The sequence below is a fragment of the Alexandromys fortis genome, unplaced genomic scaffold, assembly GCF_014885135.2.
Source record: "Alexandromys fortis isolate MF-2015 unplaced genomic scaffold, M_Fortis_MF-2015_v1.1 scaffold_54, whole genome shotgun sequence".
Lineage (NCBI taxonomy): Eukaryota > Metazoa > Chordata > Mammalia > Rodentia > Cricetidae > Alexandromys > Alexandromys fortis.
Window position 1 is genome coordinate 9,679,607 of NW_026067958.1, and position 15,444 is coordinate 9,695,050.

At 40.8% G+C, this 15,444-nt stretch overlaps 1 protein-coding gene across 3 annotated transcripts in view; it reads right to left on the bottom strand.

Moving 5' to 3' along the window:
* Epc1 (enhancer of polycomb homolog 1) overlaps positions 1-15,444 on the bottom strand; it is a 105,059-nt gene that overhangs the window by 15,711 nt on the left and 73,904 nt on the right. For 2 of the 3 annotated variants that reach the window (XM_050152689.1, XM_050152688.1), the window contains exons 3-7: positions 3,937-4,082; positions 2,922-3,128; positions 2,285-2,433; positions 1,049-1,208; positions 28-201 (exon numbers count right to left, since the gene is read on the bottom strand). In XM_050152689.1, the coding sequence (XP_050008646.1) occupies positions 28-201; positions 1,049-1,208; positions 2,285-2,433; positions 2,922-3,128; positions 3,937-4,082 (836 nt within the window). The remainder of the gene's footprint in view (positions 1-27; positions 202-1,048; positions 1,209-2,284; positions 2,434-2,921; positions 3,129-3,936; positions 4,083-15,444) is intronic. The other variant, XM_050152690.1, reaches the window with a different exon arrangement.

A 15,444-nucleotide genomic window follows, 5' to 3' on the forward strand; every position in this document is an offset into this window, starting at 1 on the left:
AATGCAGGGAGCTGCTCCTCTGTTTACCTGGGACAGAGGCTCTTCGTCCGAGCTGGGGAAGTCATACTGGTTCAAGTCTTTAGCACTGAAGGCTGGCAGTGCAGCGGGGCTTGGCTGCTGAGGAGCAATGGCAGACGGGGGTAAGACTTTGGGCTTCTTTTCATATTTGCGCTTCGGCCGAGTAAGATCGGCCTTATCTTGCTGCAACACAGACATGAATCGGTTACACACAGAAGCCACACTCGACAACCTGCAGCCTCAGTTAATAATTTAGTTATTGTTAGCTGGGGAGCCAACTGCTACACTATTAAAAAGGCTCAGGTTTTCCAATCTACATTTTCTCTGTTCAAAACAAAGATATGCTTACAATATTTTTAAAATGTATGTGTATGTGTGTACAGGTGCCTTTGAAGGCCATAGAAAGTTAGGTTCCTGGAACTGAATTACAGAGTTGTAAGTCATCCAATGTAGGTGCTGGGAACTGAACCCAGGTCCCCTACAAGAGCACTTTGTGTATGTCTCCACCTAACACCAAGACAGGCCTCAAACACACACAGACCCGCCTGCCTCTGTGCCCCTCGCCACCCCTATGCTGGGGTTAAAGGGAAAGTGTGCTAAGGCACATTTTCAAAAAGGCACAATCTTTTATTTCCCTGGTTTCCCCTTATTAATTTATTTCTTCCTCACCAATTTTATCCTTCACACACGTGAACTATCTGGGTAAGTATCAGCAAGTCATATCACCACTCCCCATGTTAAGATTCTTTGATCGACTCTCTCCCTCTCATACACAGATGTGTCACAGACATTACGACGACAGGAGGCTTTGTGCTCTCTCCAAGTCTCCGCACTGTGAATCACACTGACACTTCATATCCCCTACAGCAAACCCCCTTTGTCAGCAGACCTATAACAAGGCCTTCCCTCATCCTGTGAGGAGTAAGAGAAGGAGGAATGAAACTGTCATGAGAAGCTAGTTTTCCTTCCAGTGTACAGCACACCTTACTGTAGAACTGACTTATTTCTCCTGTTACCAAGTCCTAATCACCTTATGAACTTTGAACTCCTTCCCGTCCGCGACTTCCTGGTGTTTGAACTGACTGCTGTTAGCAACAGGGATGATGGGGATGGCATACGTAGGCTTCACCGGCTGTCTCTGGGCCATGACCTCGGACATGATCTCTCCACTGTAGTCACCTAAATTATACCTGAAATGACAGAGAAGAAACTTAGCGGTACATATAATGGATCTTTTCCATAAACACTATGAAATGATCTATAAACCAAACTAATCCAAGACACCCCTCCTCTCCCCGTTACCTTGTGTATCTGCCTCAGGTGGGATGAACTACTCTTCTGAGGCATGTATCTGAGGCTGGTTGTGTATGCACTGGTGACCTTGAATGCATATGGGTGGTTTGCCTACATACATGTCTGCGCACTGCGTGTGTACCTTCCCCATGGAGGCCAGAGAGGACACTGGGTTCCTGGGAACTCAATTTACAGAAGGTGGTGAGATGTCATCTAGGTGCTGACTTTGAACTTTGGACTCTCCTGTGTCCACACCTCCTACAGGCCATGGCAGCCATACACGGACCATGTGGTGCCAGGGCTCACACTGAGAGTTCCGTGCCTGCCAGGCGAGCACTTTAGTGGTGGAGCGAAATCCAGAGCCCTGCAGCCTTATGCTGGTGCACAAAGTGACTGGGGGAAGAATCCCAAGGCTGAGGTGCCTCAAGCACTGCCGAGGAACCCCTGCTAATTAGGGCAGGCTGTGCTACAAAGTATTTTTTCTAAATGAATCACAAGAAACTTAAGTGATTTTTCCCCCCTGGGGGGAGAGGAACTGAGAAGCAGGGCCCTGAGACCTGGAGCTTTTATTCTCTACCTCACCAAGTGGTCATCTGAGTGTTAAAATTTATGAACATCTGGTGCTTAACTGCAACAGGCTTGCCTACAGTGCACAATGTCCCCCCAGGGTCTCACCTCTAGTACTTAAAAATCCCCCACAAAGCCACAACCCCCCAAACGAACCAGTATTCAACACACACACTCTCTACTCTGCCTCACACAACCACAGAAATGATTCAAAAGAAAAGAATTTCTCAATAGAAACACCTGTGAACCAAATTACTGTGAGAAAATTAAGGCAAAATTGTGAATAAAATTTCACCAAGTTTAATCACCGTCTCTATTACTTAAAGAAGCTACTCCTATAATCACAAATAATCAGGAAAAGCACGAGCTGTTCTCCATCAGTCCCTACACACGAACATGACGTCACCTCTTTTCCATGATCTCCAGTGTCAGGTGCAGCAGCTCCCGCTTGCTCTTCTCTCTTCTCTTTATCATCTCCAGGATGGTCACAGCCCGGCTGAGATCCCGACGCAGCTTAAGCATTTTTTCATATGAGGCTTCATCATTTTTGCGGTTCTGAAAATATAAAGTTGTTTGCTTAACTTCAAGAAGTACTTCTAACTAGCTGTACATAGAATGTATGCATCTGCAGGGTTACAGTTTAAAGACACAGGAAGGGAACACAGAGTTATCAATTCTATACATAATTTTTTTTAGTGAGCCAGTATTAATATGCATTATTAAGGCCCCCATAAAAATTAAAGGTCAACTTATTTAATATTTTCCAGTGGGATTAACGGAACTTTGTGCGTGTGTGTGTTAAAGTGCCCATAGGTCAGAAGTGGATCACTGGATCCCGCGGGGCAGGTGTCACAGGTGAGCATGAGCTGCCTGATAAGGGCACAGGAATCACAACACTGTCCCCTCTGATAGAAAAATAAGTACTCTGAACCACTGGGAAACCCTTCTAGTGTAATTTTTGGACTGCTATATGAAAGCACAGATTAAGCCATAAAAGATATCAATAACTACAGTTTTTCTTAAAAATTTAAAAATTCACTTACTTTTCGAGTTTGCATTTTTTCAGTTCGTCTTCTAAAAGCCACATAGGGATCATTTGTGCTAGAACCATCTCGCTTTTCCTGTTTTACCGATGGGATAAGTGATGGCCCTCGACAGTTCTTCCTCTTTTTAATCCAGTATTCATAGACTTCTCTAATTAACTCATCATCTTCTTTTAGCAGTAGTTTGGCTTCCTGCAGACTGACTGGCTAAATGTAAAACCATTATGTCACTTTCATAAAACATACATGCAAGGACTCAAAACTACTCATTACTGCTTCATTTAAATGATAACAATAAAGTCAATAATAGTAATGATAGTATGTTTTCTGAAACAGGGTCTCAAGTATCCCAGGTTAGCCTTGAATTTGTTGAGCATGACCTTAAACACAATTCTGATCCTCCTGCCATCTCTCAAGTGCTGGAATCAAGATAGGTGCACACCACCACCACCACACTTGATTTACATGGTTCTGGGGAACAAGCCCAATGTGCACGCTAGGCAAGTATTGTACTAGCTGACTCCTTGTGTGTTCAATCTTTACAACGAGCTCATCAAATTTCACAGGTCACACAGCTTGCTGTGTTTCCTGACTTTAGGATTTGATATTAGTCACGTTCTACTTGATCACTAAAAACACAAATGGCAGTTGAAGACTTTTTTGATTTGGAGATAGGGTCAGCCTTGGCTGACCTGGAATTTAAAATGTAGAGCAGGCTGGCTTTTAACTCACTGAGATCCACCTGCCTGCCTCTGCCTTCCAAGTGCTGGGATTAAAAGTATGTGTCACCATGTTCCCTCCAGTTTATTATTTTTTTCTCTACATACAGCTGGGGTAACCGAGGCACAAAAAACTGAAAATATAGTGCTCAAAATTATACAGATTAACACTAGACAGATATAAATTTATGCTTCTAGTTTCCGAGTCTGCTGGCCCAGCTGTCCTCCATACTGCATAGTTTCACATAATATAGGCATTTATATTAACACACAAACACACAGAAATGAAGTTGTACCTGTTGACCACTGCCCTTTTCTAGGCGGTCAATCATCTCCTCAAACTGCAATGGGCAGATGTCCATTTTCTTTTTGAGTTTATTTACGAACACTTCATCCTCAGAGTCCAGGTCGTAGTCAGGCTGCTCAGCGTCCAAACTAAAAGCTGACAGAGGAACCATAAGCAATCATTTACCGAGTGACCTCACCAGCAGACGCCACAGAGATGGCTGCAGAAAGCAAGGCCTGGGCTTCCTAAAGAACAAAGGCTTCTAGAGTCTGTCTTCAGAGTCGCACACATGCTAGCTAGGCTTACTGCTATGTCTTCTACACTGGAAGCCAAGACAAATTGAATGTAAGTAAAAAGCTATAAAAAAAAAAAAACACACACAGGACTCGCCATCCACACTTTACATAGGATTTTTCTTGTTTTCCAATTGCCTGTCACTGCTCCATAAACAGGCTTCTGGAGACCTTTATATGGAGGGACAGAGGTAGAAAGCGTTTGATTCTTTCTGCTTCTAACCAAATGATGTTTATCCCCTAATCATTCTGACTAAATTTATACTAATCAGGTAAAATCTAAAATTCGGCCCCTGACACATTAGCTGCATTCCAAGTGTTAAATACCCACATGTATCTGATGATAAGGGGCTGTTCCAGAAAGTACAAATTAGAAAACATATCCATCACTCTAGAAAGTTCTAGAAGGTTGACCCAGATCATCCCGAAAACCAAATAAATGATCAGGGGCCACTACTGAGTTCTGCCTTCTTAGGCTTTTAATGCACATTTAGGCTCTTATCTATACAGCCCTCACCGAGAGGCTCCCTGGGAAATGTTGTTCTTTAGGGCAAACCACAAGAGCAATCAGCACCACAAGCTTAATCATTCATGTGAACGAATGCAGCTTGCCCAGTATCACCTTTACATCACACACTCAGCACACCGGTACACACAAAAATCATCTTTAAATGTCAGGAAATTGCAATGGAACTGGACAGGAAGATTCCCATCATGTCACCAGAGAGCACAGTGCCATTCCCCTGAGGGCCTCTGACTTTCCTGCTGACAGTGACAACACATGGAAACACCGTGTGTGCAGGAGCCTGACACAGGTCCTACTGTCTAGCTCAGCTGTCTTGGAACCTGTGGCCCCCTCCTTTACCTCCAGATTGTTGGTTGGGATTACAGGTACATCCTATCTTTAATGGAATTCCATCTACCACACAAGCTTGGTGGCCCATACCTATGATCCCAGTAATCAGGAGGCTGAGTCAGTTTGCTCCAAGTTTGAGGCAAGCCTGGGCTGTATAGAGAGCTCCCAGTTAATCAACTGCTGCTAGATAACCATCACACTGTGTATCTCGACTATATTATAAAGCCCAGAAACACGCACAACTAAAACAAAACATGGCTGGAGATAGTTTAGCATATAAGAGGACTTGCAGCTCTTACAAAGACCTGAGAGTTTGGTTTCTACCTACAAGAGCCTTATAACTATCCATAACTAATTCTAGGAGACTCAGAACCCCTCTATGAGAACTCACCATGCATGTTATGCACATACATACATACACGCAGATAAAATACTCATTCACATAAAATAAAAATAAGCAAATCTTAAAAAACAACAACAACAAAACCACCATGCTGTAGGTGCAATTCAGTAGTCCAACACTTGCCTCACATGGATAAAGACCTGGGTTTGATCTTCAAAACCACAAAAACTAAAACACAGAAAACCAACCCTTAGTATTATATGTTACATACAAGAACACGCTACAAGATGAATCAAAGTGCAAAGAGTACAATCCCACATAAAATCTGATCAACTTATTTTAACAGGGACTATAAACTGACAGCAGCAGTCACTAGATCCTCTCATGTCTGGAGCTCTGGTACAGTGGATAGCATACTGTTGTCTCCATTCCACTTCTTACAGCACACTTCAGAAACTTAAAGCTCACCCACTGGGTTCTAAAATGTCCCGTTTAATTCTCTGATTACTGGTGAGAGCACAGACAAGGAAAAATCTCTGCATCTATTATCTAAGAAAACACTCAAATTAGCTGGGCACAAGCAGGTCTGCCCACATCCAAACAGTTCTATGTGAAACAGGAACCAAGTATAATTCCTGCAGAAAAGTACACTTTCTAGGGCTGAGGAGAAATTTCTCAGTCTGGTTTTGACATAAGTACCATCTAACTCACTCACTATGCAGCCTAGGCTGACACTCCCCCTGCCTTAGCCTCCCAAGTGCTAGGGTAACAGGTATGAGCCATCACACTCAGGAAGAAAACCAAACTCTCCCTGCCCCGCACCCCTACCCTTTTTTTTTCGAAAGTCTAAATTTCTGCACATTGCAAAATAAAAACACTTTTGTAATACCAGAGTGTCTTTATCTATATTTGTAAAAGCTGTAGGTTTTATTATCTCATTCCCATGTGTACCTGAAGCTATGCAAGCTACATGTATACATATTTGTTTTTTCATTTTCGAAGTCACTAGAGAGTAAGCAACAATAATGGCTTTGACCAAGACAATAATTTCACCTGCAGCCTGTATTTCAGTTCTGTTAACTCATCAGTAGTTTTCAATGACTGTCCCAGCTACTACAGAAGTTGTGATTTTAGTTGTTGTGTTTCTCTCCTGTAAAGTGGAGTATTTTTACTGTTAAGACTCTGATACCTTTTAAAACTGTTAGCCCTCCTGAGTTTCTTATCATTACCACCATTGCTGCCACCACCACCACCTTATCTTGTAGCACACGCCTTGTTGGGTGGGGATATAGCTCAGTGGCAGAAGGATCTACTATAAGACCCTGGGTTCAATCCCTAGCTGTAATAAAACAAAACACATTCTTCACTTAAAAAAAAAAAGTGAAGTTTTTGATTTGTTCCTCTATTTGACTACAACAGGATACACCATTTTCAGTCCTCAGAATATCACACGCGGAGGCACATAATATTTACCTGTTTCTCAAAACTGATAATTAAAAATTTTACATTTTGCTACATGTGCGCGTGTACGTGCACATACCACCTCCTCACCTCCCGCCTAGCATACACATGAAGGCCAGAGGACAACTTTCAGGAGTTAGTTCTCTCCTTTCATAACTTGGTTATGATTCATAACCAGGGAATGAATCATCTCACCATAGTGTCAGGCACCTTTATCAACTGAGATACTTGTTGGGCTCTATCTGTTAATTTTGATTTATCAAATCAAGATGTTGCCCAATGACTCCACTATAACGCTGATTTATTTCTTCCCTTCTTTGTGTAATAAGCAATGTAGGGAAAAGCTTATCCTACTCTGCAAACTTCCGTTAGTCCACTAGACACTAGGGAGCCCTGTGACATCATCTCTGCTGCTGGCACTCAGTGGTGAGCACGAGATACTCACCATGCACACGCATCACCACCCTAAGTTTATGGCCCCCTCCCTCCCAATAACTGCACTTAGATGTTCCAGGGTCGATCAGACACTTTCCTAATGACACAGGTACTCGGAGTGCTTATTGCTGTGGAATATTGTTGCTTCTTGATGACTGGATCAGGAGAAATTGAGCAATACTAAGTGAACTTAGCTTAGAAGCACTAGAGAATGGGGCTGAAGACAATAACGGCTTTAATGTTTCTTCTTGCAGAATTCTGACTAGAGTTAAAGAGAAAATAATGTCTTTGTTCCTGTGTCACATCAGCATAAAAATAGCAGTTTCCTAAGCTAATGTTTGATGAAATGTTAATAAATAACATTCAGTGACAGATTTACAAACTAACACCACAAGGCTACCATAGCCCTCACCATACAACAGTAATATGCACTATCATTCTGTGGACAGAGAGACAGATATTCCCAAGCACATTTGATCATGGTCTTCTTAAGGCATAATCATTTCATCCTAAAAACATCAAAAAACCAGTTAAGGCATTCTCACCCCAACCCAATTTGAAGCTGCACTACAGAACCATGGTAGTCTAAACACTGAAGTGCTGGCACAGAAACAGACCTGTAGACCAGTGCAACAGAAATAAAGTCATGCTCCTACAAACATGATGTTAAAACAAAGACTCATGAAAGTAGGTCAGACAAAAGTTGACAAATGGGACCTCATAAAAACAACATGGCCACCACCCCTTTGTACATTAAAGGAAATAGATAACTAAGCAAAGAGACAGTAAAGAGAATGAAATAAAATCTTTGTAATCTGACAGAACTAATGTCTAGATTATACAACTAAAGAAATTAAAGAATAGGAAATCAAACCACACAATGAATAAATGGGTCAATGGAATGACCAGCTTTCAAAGGTGAAAATCAAACAGGGACTAATAAACATTAGAAAATGCTCAACATTGCTAGCTATGGAAGCAATGAAAATTACATAAAGATTGGGTCTCACCTTAGTCAGAAGGGTGACAAACAACAAGTATTGGAGAGAAAGCAAGGAGTCCTCAGCCACAGTGGGCAGTGGACTGACCCCAGTGAATGGCCTGCAAACGGACTCAACTAGCCACAGTGGAAACTGGCACAGAGGTTCTCCCCAAATTAAAAAATACATCTAAGAGATGGCCCACTCCCTGTGCTCCCCAAAGACTCCACAGCAGCATGTCACAGACACACTGCACACAAGTGTTAACTCACAACAGCAGAGGACGAATGAGAAAACATGGCCTGAGCACAATGGAACCTTCAGCCAACAACAGCAGAGTCAGGTTCCTGGCGGTACAGTGTGGACTGGAGATGACCATGCTAACAAACTCAGCCAGTTTGAAAGGTAAATGTTGCATGTTTTCTCTTTTTTTGTGGGTCTTAAGCTTTATAGAGACAGAATCATGTATTTACAAATGACATGAAAGCAAAAGATAAAAAATAAATAAAAGAGACTTTCTAGGGAACAAAGGGGACTAAGAAGGGTAAGAAAGAGGAGAGAAATAGGATGGGGGTGTAAGGCTTAAAACATTTTATTTACATGAAAATGGCCTCATGTAACCCTGTATTATATAAAACAAAAACAGAAATTCCAAAGAAAAATTATTGTACTTTTTGCTTTTCTTTTTTGGTGTTTCAAGACAGGGTTTCTTTGTATAGCCTTGGCTGTCCCATGAACTAGCTCTGTAGTACAAGCTAGCCTCAAACTCAAGAGATTCACCTGCCTCTGCTCCCCCGACCCGAGTGCTAGGATTAAAGGCGTGTGACACCACTGGCCAGCCGAATTAGTGTAGCTTTAGGAGCTTCCCCCACTAAAATTATTTTATTTTATTGTGTACCCGTATGATGTGTGCGAGTGTAAGCACAAGCCTATTTTTTGGAAGCTGGTTCTCTCTTTCTCTGAGGGATTCCAGTTACCAGGTATGTGTGGCAATCAAAACCAAGCATTTTTACCCAGTGAGACATATTGCCCTAGTTTAGAAAGAAAAATGTAGGTGTGCACGCACCCCCCCCCCAGAGTTCCTAAAGAATTATATACATATTATATATAAATGTAACTGGTTCATATACAAACTATACTCTTTTGTTTAACTTTTTATTGATTCTTTGTGAATGTCACATAGTGCACACCATCCCACTCATGTCCCTGCCCTTCCATATCTGCTCTCAGCCTTTGCAACCTCCCTTAGGAAAGAAAACAAAATAACAATAAAGATTTTAAAAAGTCTGTTTGTGAGAGCTGTGGTGCACACAATGTGTCACTATACCCTTTGGCCCAAACAGCTTTACTTGCGAATGTTCATTGCAATGAGTGATTGGACTGGTTTGAAGGGCAGGGCCAGCTCTACTGTGCTGCTCAGACAAGGTGCCCCTCTCTCCCAGAGTGCTACAGCCAGCAAGGCGCAGGGCTGGTTCTCCTGTTCTCACTCTGCCCAGGCAAGGAGTGGACCAGTGGACTCCCAAACAGTTATTACTAAGTCATCTACCAGAGTCAAGTTAATTTTCCATTTGAAAGAAGTTATACTATGTATGGTAGCTATTCTTGGTTATCAATATGACTACATGTGGAATTAACTAAAGCCCAAGTAGCTGAGTATACCTGTGAGAGATTTTTCTCTTCTCTCTCTCTCCCCCTCCTTCCTTCTTTTCTTCCTTCCTTCCTTCCTTCCTTCCTTCCTTCCTTCCTTCCTTCCTTCCTTCCTTCCTTCCTTCCTTTCTCTCTCTCTCTCTCTCTCTCTCCCTCCCTCCCTCCCTCCCTCCCTCCCTCCCTCCCTCCCTCCCTCCCTCCCTCCCCTCTCTCTACCTCCCTTTCCTTTCTTTTTTTTAACCTTCCTGGTTTTTCAAGACTGGGTTTCTCTGTGTAGCCCTGGCTATCCTAGAACTCATTTTGTAGACCAGGCTGGCCTTAAACTCACAGATATCTGATAGCCTCTGCATTCCAAGTGCTGGGCCACCACACCCAATTGAGGGATATTCTTAATGAAATCATTCCAAATAGAAAGATTCACTTTTAATGTAGATCTTTGAGGTGGGAAGATCCACTTCTCATCTGGACCACACCTTCTGCTGGCAGCCTATATAAAGGATGTGGAAGAAGGGAACTCTTTTTTTTTTTTTTTTTTTTTTTTTGTCTGCTTGCTCTCACTTGTGCTCACAAGTCTATTCCTTCACTGGTATTAGAGTCTACATTTTCTGGATTCCAGCATATACTGAAGACCAGCCGAGACTCCCAGCCTCATGGACTGAACAACTACTGGATTCTTGGACTTTCTGTCAGTAGACAGTCATTGCTGCACAGCCTGTAAGTCATTCTAATATATTCTACCAGTCCTGTTCCTTTAGAGAACCAACTAATATACTATACAATTAATTTTTTTCATTCATCACAGTATGATAAAAACCACTAATAATTCTGTTTTTTTGTTCCCCTCCTGAGATAGGACTTCTTTATATAACAGCTCTGCTGTCCTGTAACTCGATTTGTAGACTAGGCTGGCCTGGAATTTACAGAGATCTGCCTGCCTCTGCCTCCTGAATGCTGGGGTTAAAGGCATGTGCCACCACTGCCAGGCTCCATTAATAATTCTTTAAGAATTAATGCCAATGTTTCTTCAATCTCTTCAACAAAACACAAAAAGAGGGATCATTCCCCAACATGTTTTATCACATCAATACTGATGGCACCTAAGTCAGGTACAGATGGTCACAGATGTGACTAATGCCCTTCACGAACACAGATGCCAAAGTCCTTAATAAACTCCTAGAGACAACATCTCCCCCAGCAATGTACTGAAAGATACAACACGCCACAGCCATGTGAGCTATACTGAGGGTAGAAGACCAGACCAGCATTTGAAAATCAAGCAGTATAACTTACCAGATTAGCAGGCTGTGCTGGTTAGAATTTTGTTTATGTAATGCAAGTTAAGAGTTATCTGGGAAAAAGAACCTTAATTAAGAAAAACATCTTCATCATATTGGCCAGTAGGCAGCTTTATGGGGCATATTTTTGATCAACTGATTCATGTGGGAGGGCTCAGAGTACTGTGGGTGGCATGACCCGGAACAGGTAGGGCTGGGTGCTGTAAGAAAGCAGGCTGTTACTGGCATGATTCCTAGGATTTGCTCAGCCTATCCTCTTACCACCCAAAACTTATTCCCCAATGTTAGGGTTATATTTGGCTGTAATAATCAAGATAGTGGTATTGTATTGAGATAAATACAAACATCAATGGGACAGAATTGAGAATCCAAAAATAGACCCAGTAGGGCAAGGTGGTACATGCCTATAATCCCAGCACCCATGAGGCCAAAGTAGGAGGATACCAAGTTTGAGTCTCTAAGAGATACAAAGTGACACTCCGCCACAAACAAACTAGCACCCCCAAAATATGTTCAATTAATTTTTGATCATGGAGCCAAACGTAACTCAATGTGAGATAGCTTCTTTGATAATGGCACCAGAGTGACTGGTTATACAAAGGAAAGACTTCAACTTCATGCTTTATATAAAAATTAACTGAAAAATGGACCACAGACCTATAATATAAAACTGCCGGGTTTCCAGAACAGAACAAAGAATGCTCTAAAAGTCATGAGTGGCCACTCAAGGTTATAAAATAAGGCCCTGTCTCAAAACAGTAGTATAAAGGAGATATCAATAACCTGGATCTCACCGAAATTAATAACTTCTCTTGTGGGAAGTGAAGAGATATTTGACAAAGTGGAAGAAAATATTTGCACCATGTATCTAATATTAAGTCTAGGATAGGTTTTTACTACTTCTCAGGAGTCATTAGAAAATGGGTAAAGATATGTGAGCAGTCCTGAAAACGGCTCAAACAGATGGCAAATAAAGCCATAAAATGATGCTTTCTATTTATTCGTCTCTTCAGGAAGTATAAAGTAAAAGTAAGATGAGATAATATTACATACAGTTCTTTCAATAACTACAATGCAAAACTACTGACCCAGATGCTGGAGAGAATATGAAACTAGATTTCACACAGGACTCTGACACTAGTCAACATGAAAACTGAACAGATCAAAATAATTATATACAACAATGACTAGTTGATGGGGAACCAATGGCAGGTAGATTAGTCGTGAGTAATAGAGTGAATACTTGTGAATTATTATTTATAGACAATTTACATTGGTATAGATTCTTATATATTGATAAAATTCAAATTATATTTGCTATATTAAATATGCTCCTATTTACAATATTTGTACACCTATGCAAAGTTATCTTGTCAGATTGTATGCATGCATATTTCTACATATGCTTAAGACATTTTGTATATTGATATAATTTTAGGACATATTTATCATATTGCATTATACATTTCTACCCCTGATTAAGATATTTATATATTGTTGACATTTTGAAGTCATTGTCCTCATTTGCTGCAGTTGTTAAAAAAAGTTTAATATTCTAATATAAAATCTTAGTCTTTAAGATATACAGCTATTAAATATTATAGGTCAATAGTCATCCATGTTTGCCATACTTATAGTCAAGACATACTTAGAGAACCTGAGTAAGGTTCTTTAGATACATAGAGATTGTATTCTGCATAAATCTTCAACCACTTCAAAAAAACTGTAAAATATAGCATTTAAATAAATTAGGGCTCAGTTGGCATGAGACATGATTGCTCCTGGCAGCACAGATCTATTCCAGAGAAAATGTTGAGCAATGAAGACATTTCACTTGGAGCTTGGTAAAACTGGCCTTTGAGCAAGGAACTAACAATGCTTCAACCACTGACAAGTTACATGGTATCCAGACTGGACAAGCAAGATACATTAAAAAAAAAAAAAAAAAAAAAAAAGACTGTCAAACCTTGCTAAGACAGGGTAAGACAGTTTTGAAATTTTTCCTGCCCCTGAAAATGGTCTGTCAGTTACTCTAGACCTTAGCCAAAGTTGGTTGCTCCAACCTTGCAAATGAGACTTTGGGTGATTGCCCAGGTAGCCAGTTGTCTCTGCCATTTATCGCATATTCTGGAAGTTCCTTAATCGAACTTCCTGTTTACTCAAGTAATATTATTTCCCTTCTCAGGTCTTGGATGGGGTTGACGATTAGATAGTCATAGTTACTTTCCTCTTATGACTTAGCGAAGCCCTTTCTAATACAAGACTTCGACTCCTTAAAATAATTATTAAAGAGGACTGAGCCAGTGACCTGGGCCAGAGCAGGCCTCAGACAGTGAACTCCACAAGAGCAGGAGCAGATCCGGACCAGTGACCTGGGCCAGAGCAGGCCTCAGACAGTGAACTCCACAAGAGCAGGAGCAGATCCGGACCAGTGACCTGGGCCAGAGCAGGCCTGAGGTGGCAAGCTCCATAGAAGCAAGACTGAACCAGTTACCTGGGCCTGAGAAAGCAAGCTCCAGGGGAGCAACCGCTGAGTGAGTGAGCCAGAGCCAGAGACCACTGAGAATCTCAAGCGCTGAAGATACAATAGAGGAAATAGACTCATTAGTCAAAGAAACCATTAAATCTAACAAAAGCTTAACCCAAAATATCCAGGAAATATGGGACAAGAAAGACCAAACCTAAGAATAATAGGTATAGAAGAAGTTCAACTCAAAAGCACAGAAATATATTTAACAAAATCATAGAAGAAAACTTTCCAAACCTAAAGCTATGCCTATGAAGATACAAGTAGCTTACAGAACACCAAACAAACTGGATCAAAAAAAAAAAGTCCCCATGCCACAGAATAAAACACTAAACATACAGAATAAAAAAAATACTAAGAGCTACAAAGGAAAAAGGCCAAGTAACATATAAAGGCAGACCTATCAGAATTACACTTGACTTCTCATTGGGGACAATGAAAGTCAGAAGGTTGTGGTCAAGCATTATGCAGACATTAAGAGAACACAGATGCCAGCCCAGATTACTATACCCAGCAAAACTTCCAATTACCATAGAAGGACAAAGCAAGTTATTCCATGACAAAACCAGATTTAACCAATACCTAGCCACAAATTCAGCTCTATACATCAACAAAAACAGACAACTGATGGTCTCATAGCAGCAAATCCCAAAGAAAAGAAAAATGCACAAATTAACATCACCAACAGTGTAAACTAAATTAATAGGAGACAGCACTGGTCATTAATATCCCTTAATATAAATGGACTCAACTCACCTATAAAAAGGCACAGGCTAACAGACTGGATACAAAAAGAGAATCCATTCCTCTGCATACAAGAAACACATCTCACCCTCAAAGACAGACATTGCCTCAGAGTAAAGAGTTGGGAAAAAATTTTCCAATCAAATGAACCTAAGAAGAAAGCTGGTATAGCTATCCTAATATCTAACAACAAAACAGACTTCAAACTGAAATCAATCAAAAGAGACAATGAAGGACATTTCATATTAGACACAGGAAAAGTCCATCAAGAAAAAAATCTCAGTAATGAACATCTATAACCCAAGTACAAGGTCACCTTCATATATAAAAGAAACACTGCCAAAGCTTAAATCATACATTAAACCCCACACACTAATAGTTGGAGACTTCAACACCATTCTCACCACTGGACAGTTCAGTCAGACAAAATATTAACAGAGAAATAAGGGAACTAACAGATGTTATGACTCAAACGGACTTAATAGACATTTATAGACTATTCCATCCAAACAGAAAAGAATATACCTTCATCTCAGTACCTCATGGAACCTTCTCAAAAACTGACCACATACTTGGTAAAAAAAACAAACCTCAACAAATAAAAAAAAAATTAAATAACCCAGGTATCTTATCAGATCACCATGGTTTAAAATTAGAAGTCAACAGCAATACTAATTCCAGAAAGTCTACAAACACATGGAAATTAAACAATGCTCACCTGAATCATCAATGGGTCAAGGAAGAAATGAAGGGAGTGGTGTAGGAGGTCCTTCTGTTTGTGTGTTGCTTTCATTGGTTAATGAATAAAGAAACTGCTTTGGGCCTGATAGGGCAGAACTTAGGTAGGCAGGAAAAACTGAACTGAATGCCGGGAGGAAGGAAGCAGAGTGAGAGAGAGCCGCCAAAAAAAAAAAAAAAAAAAAAAAAAAAAAAAAGA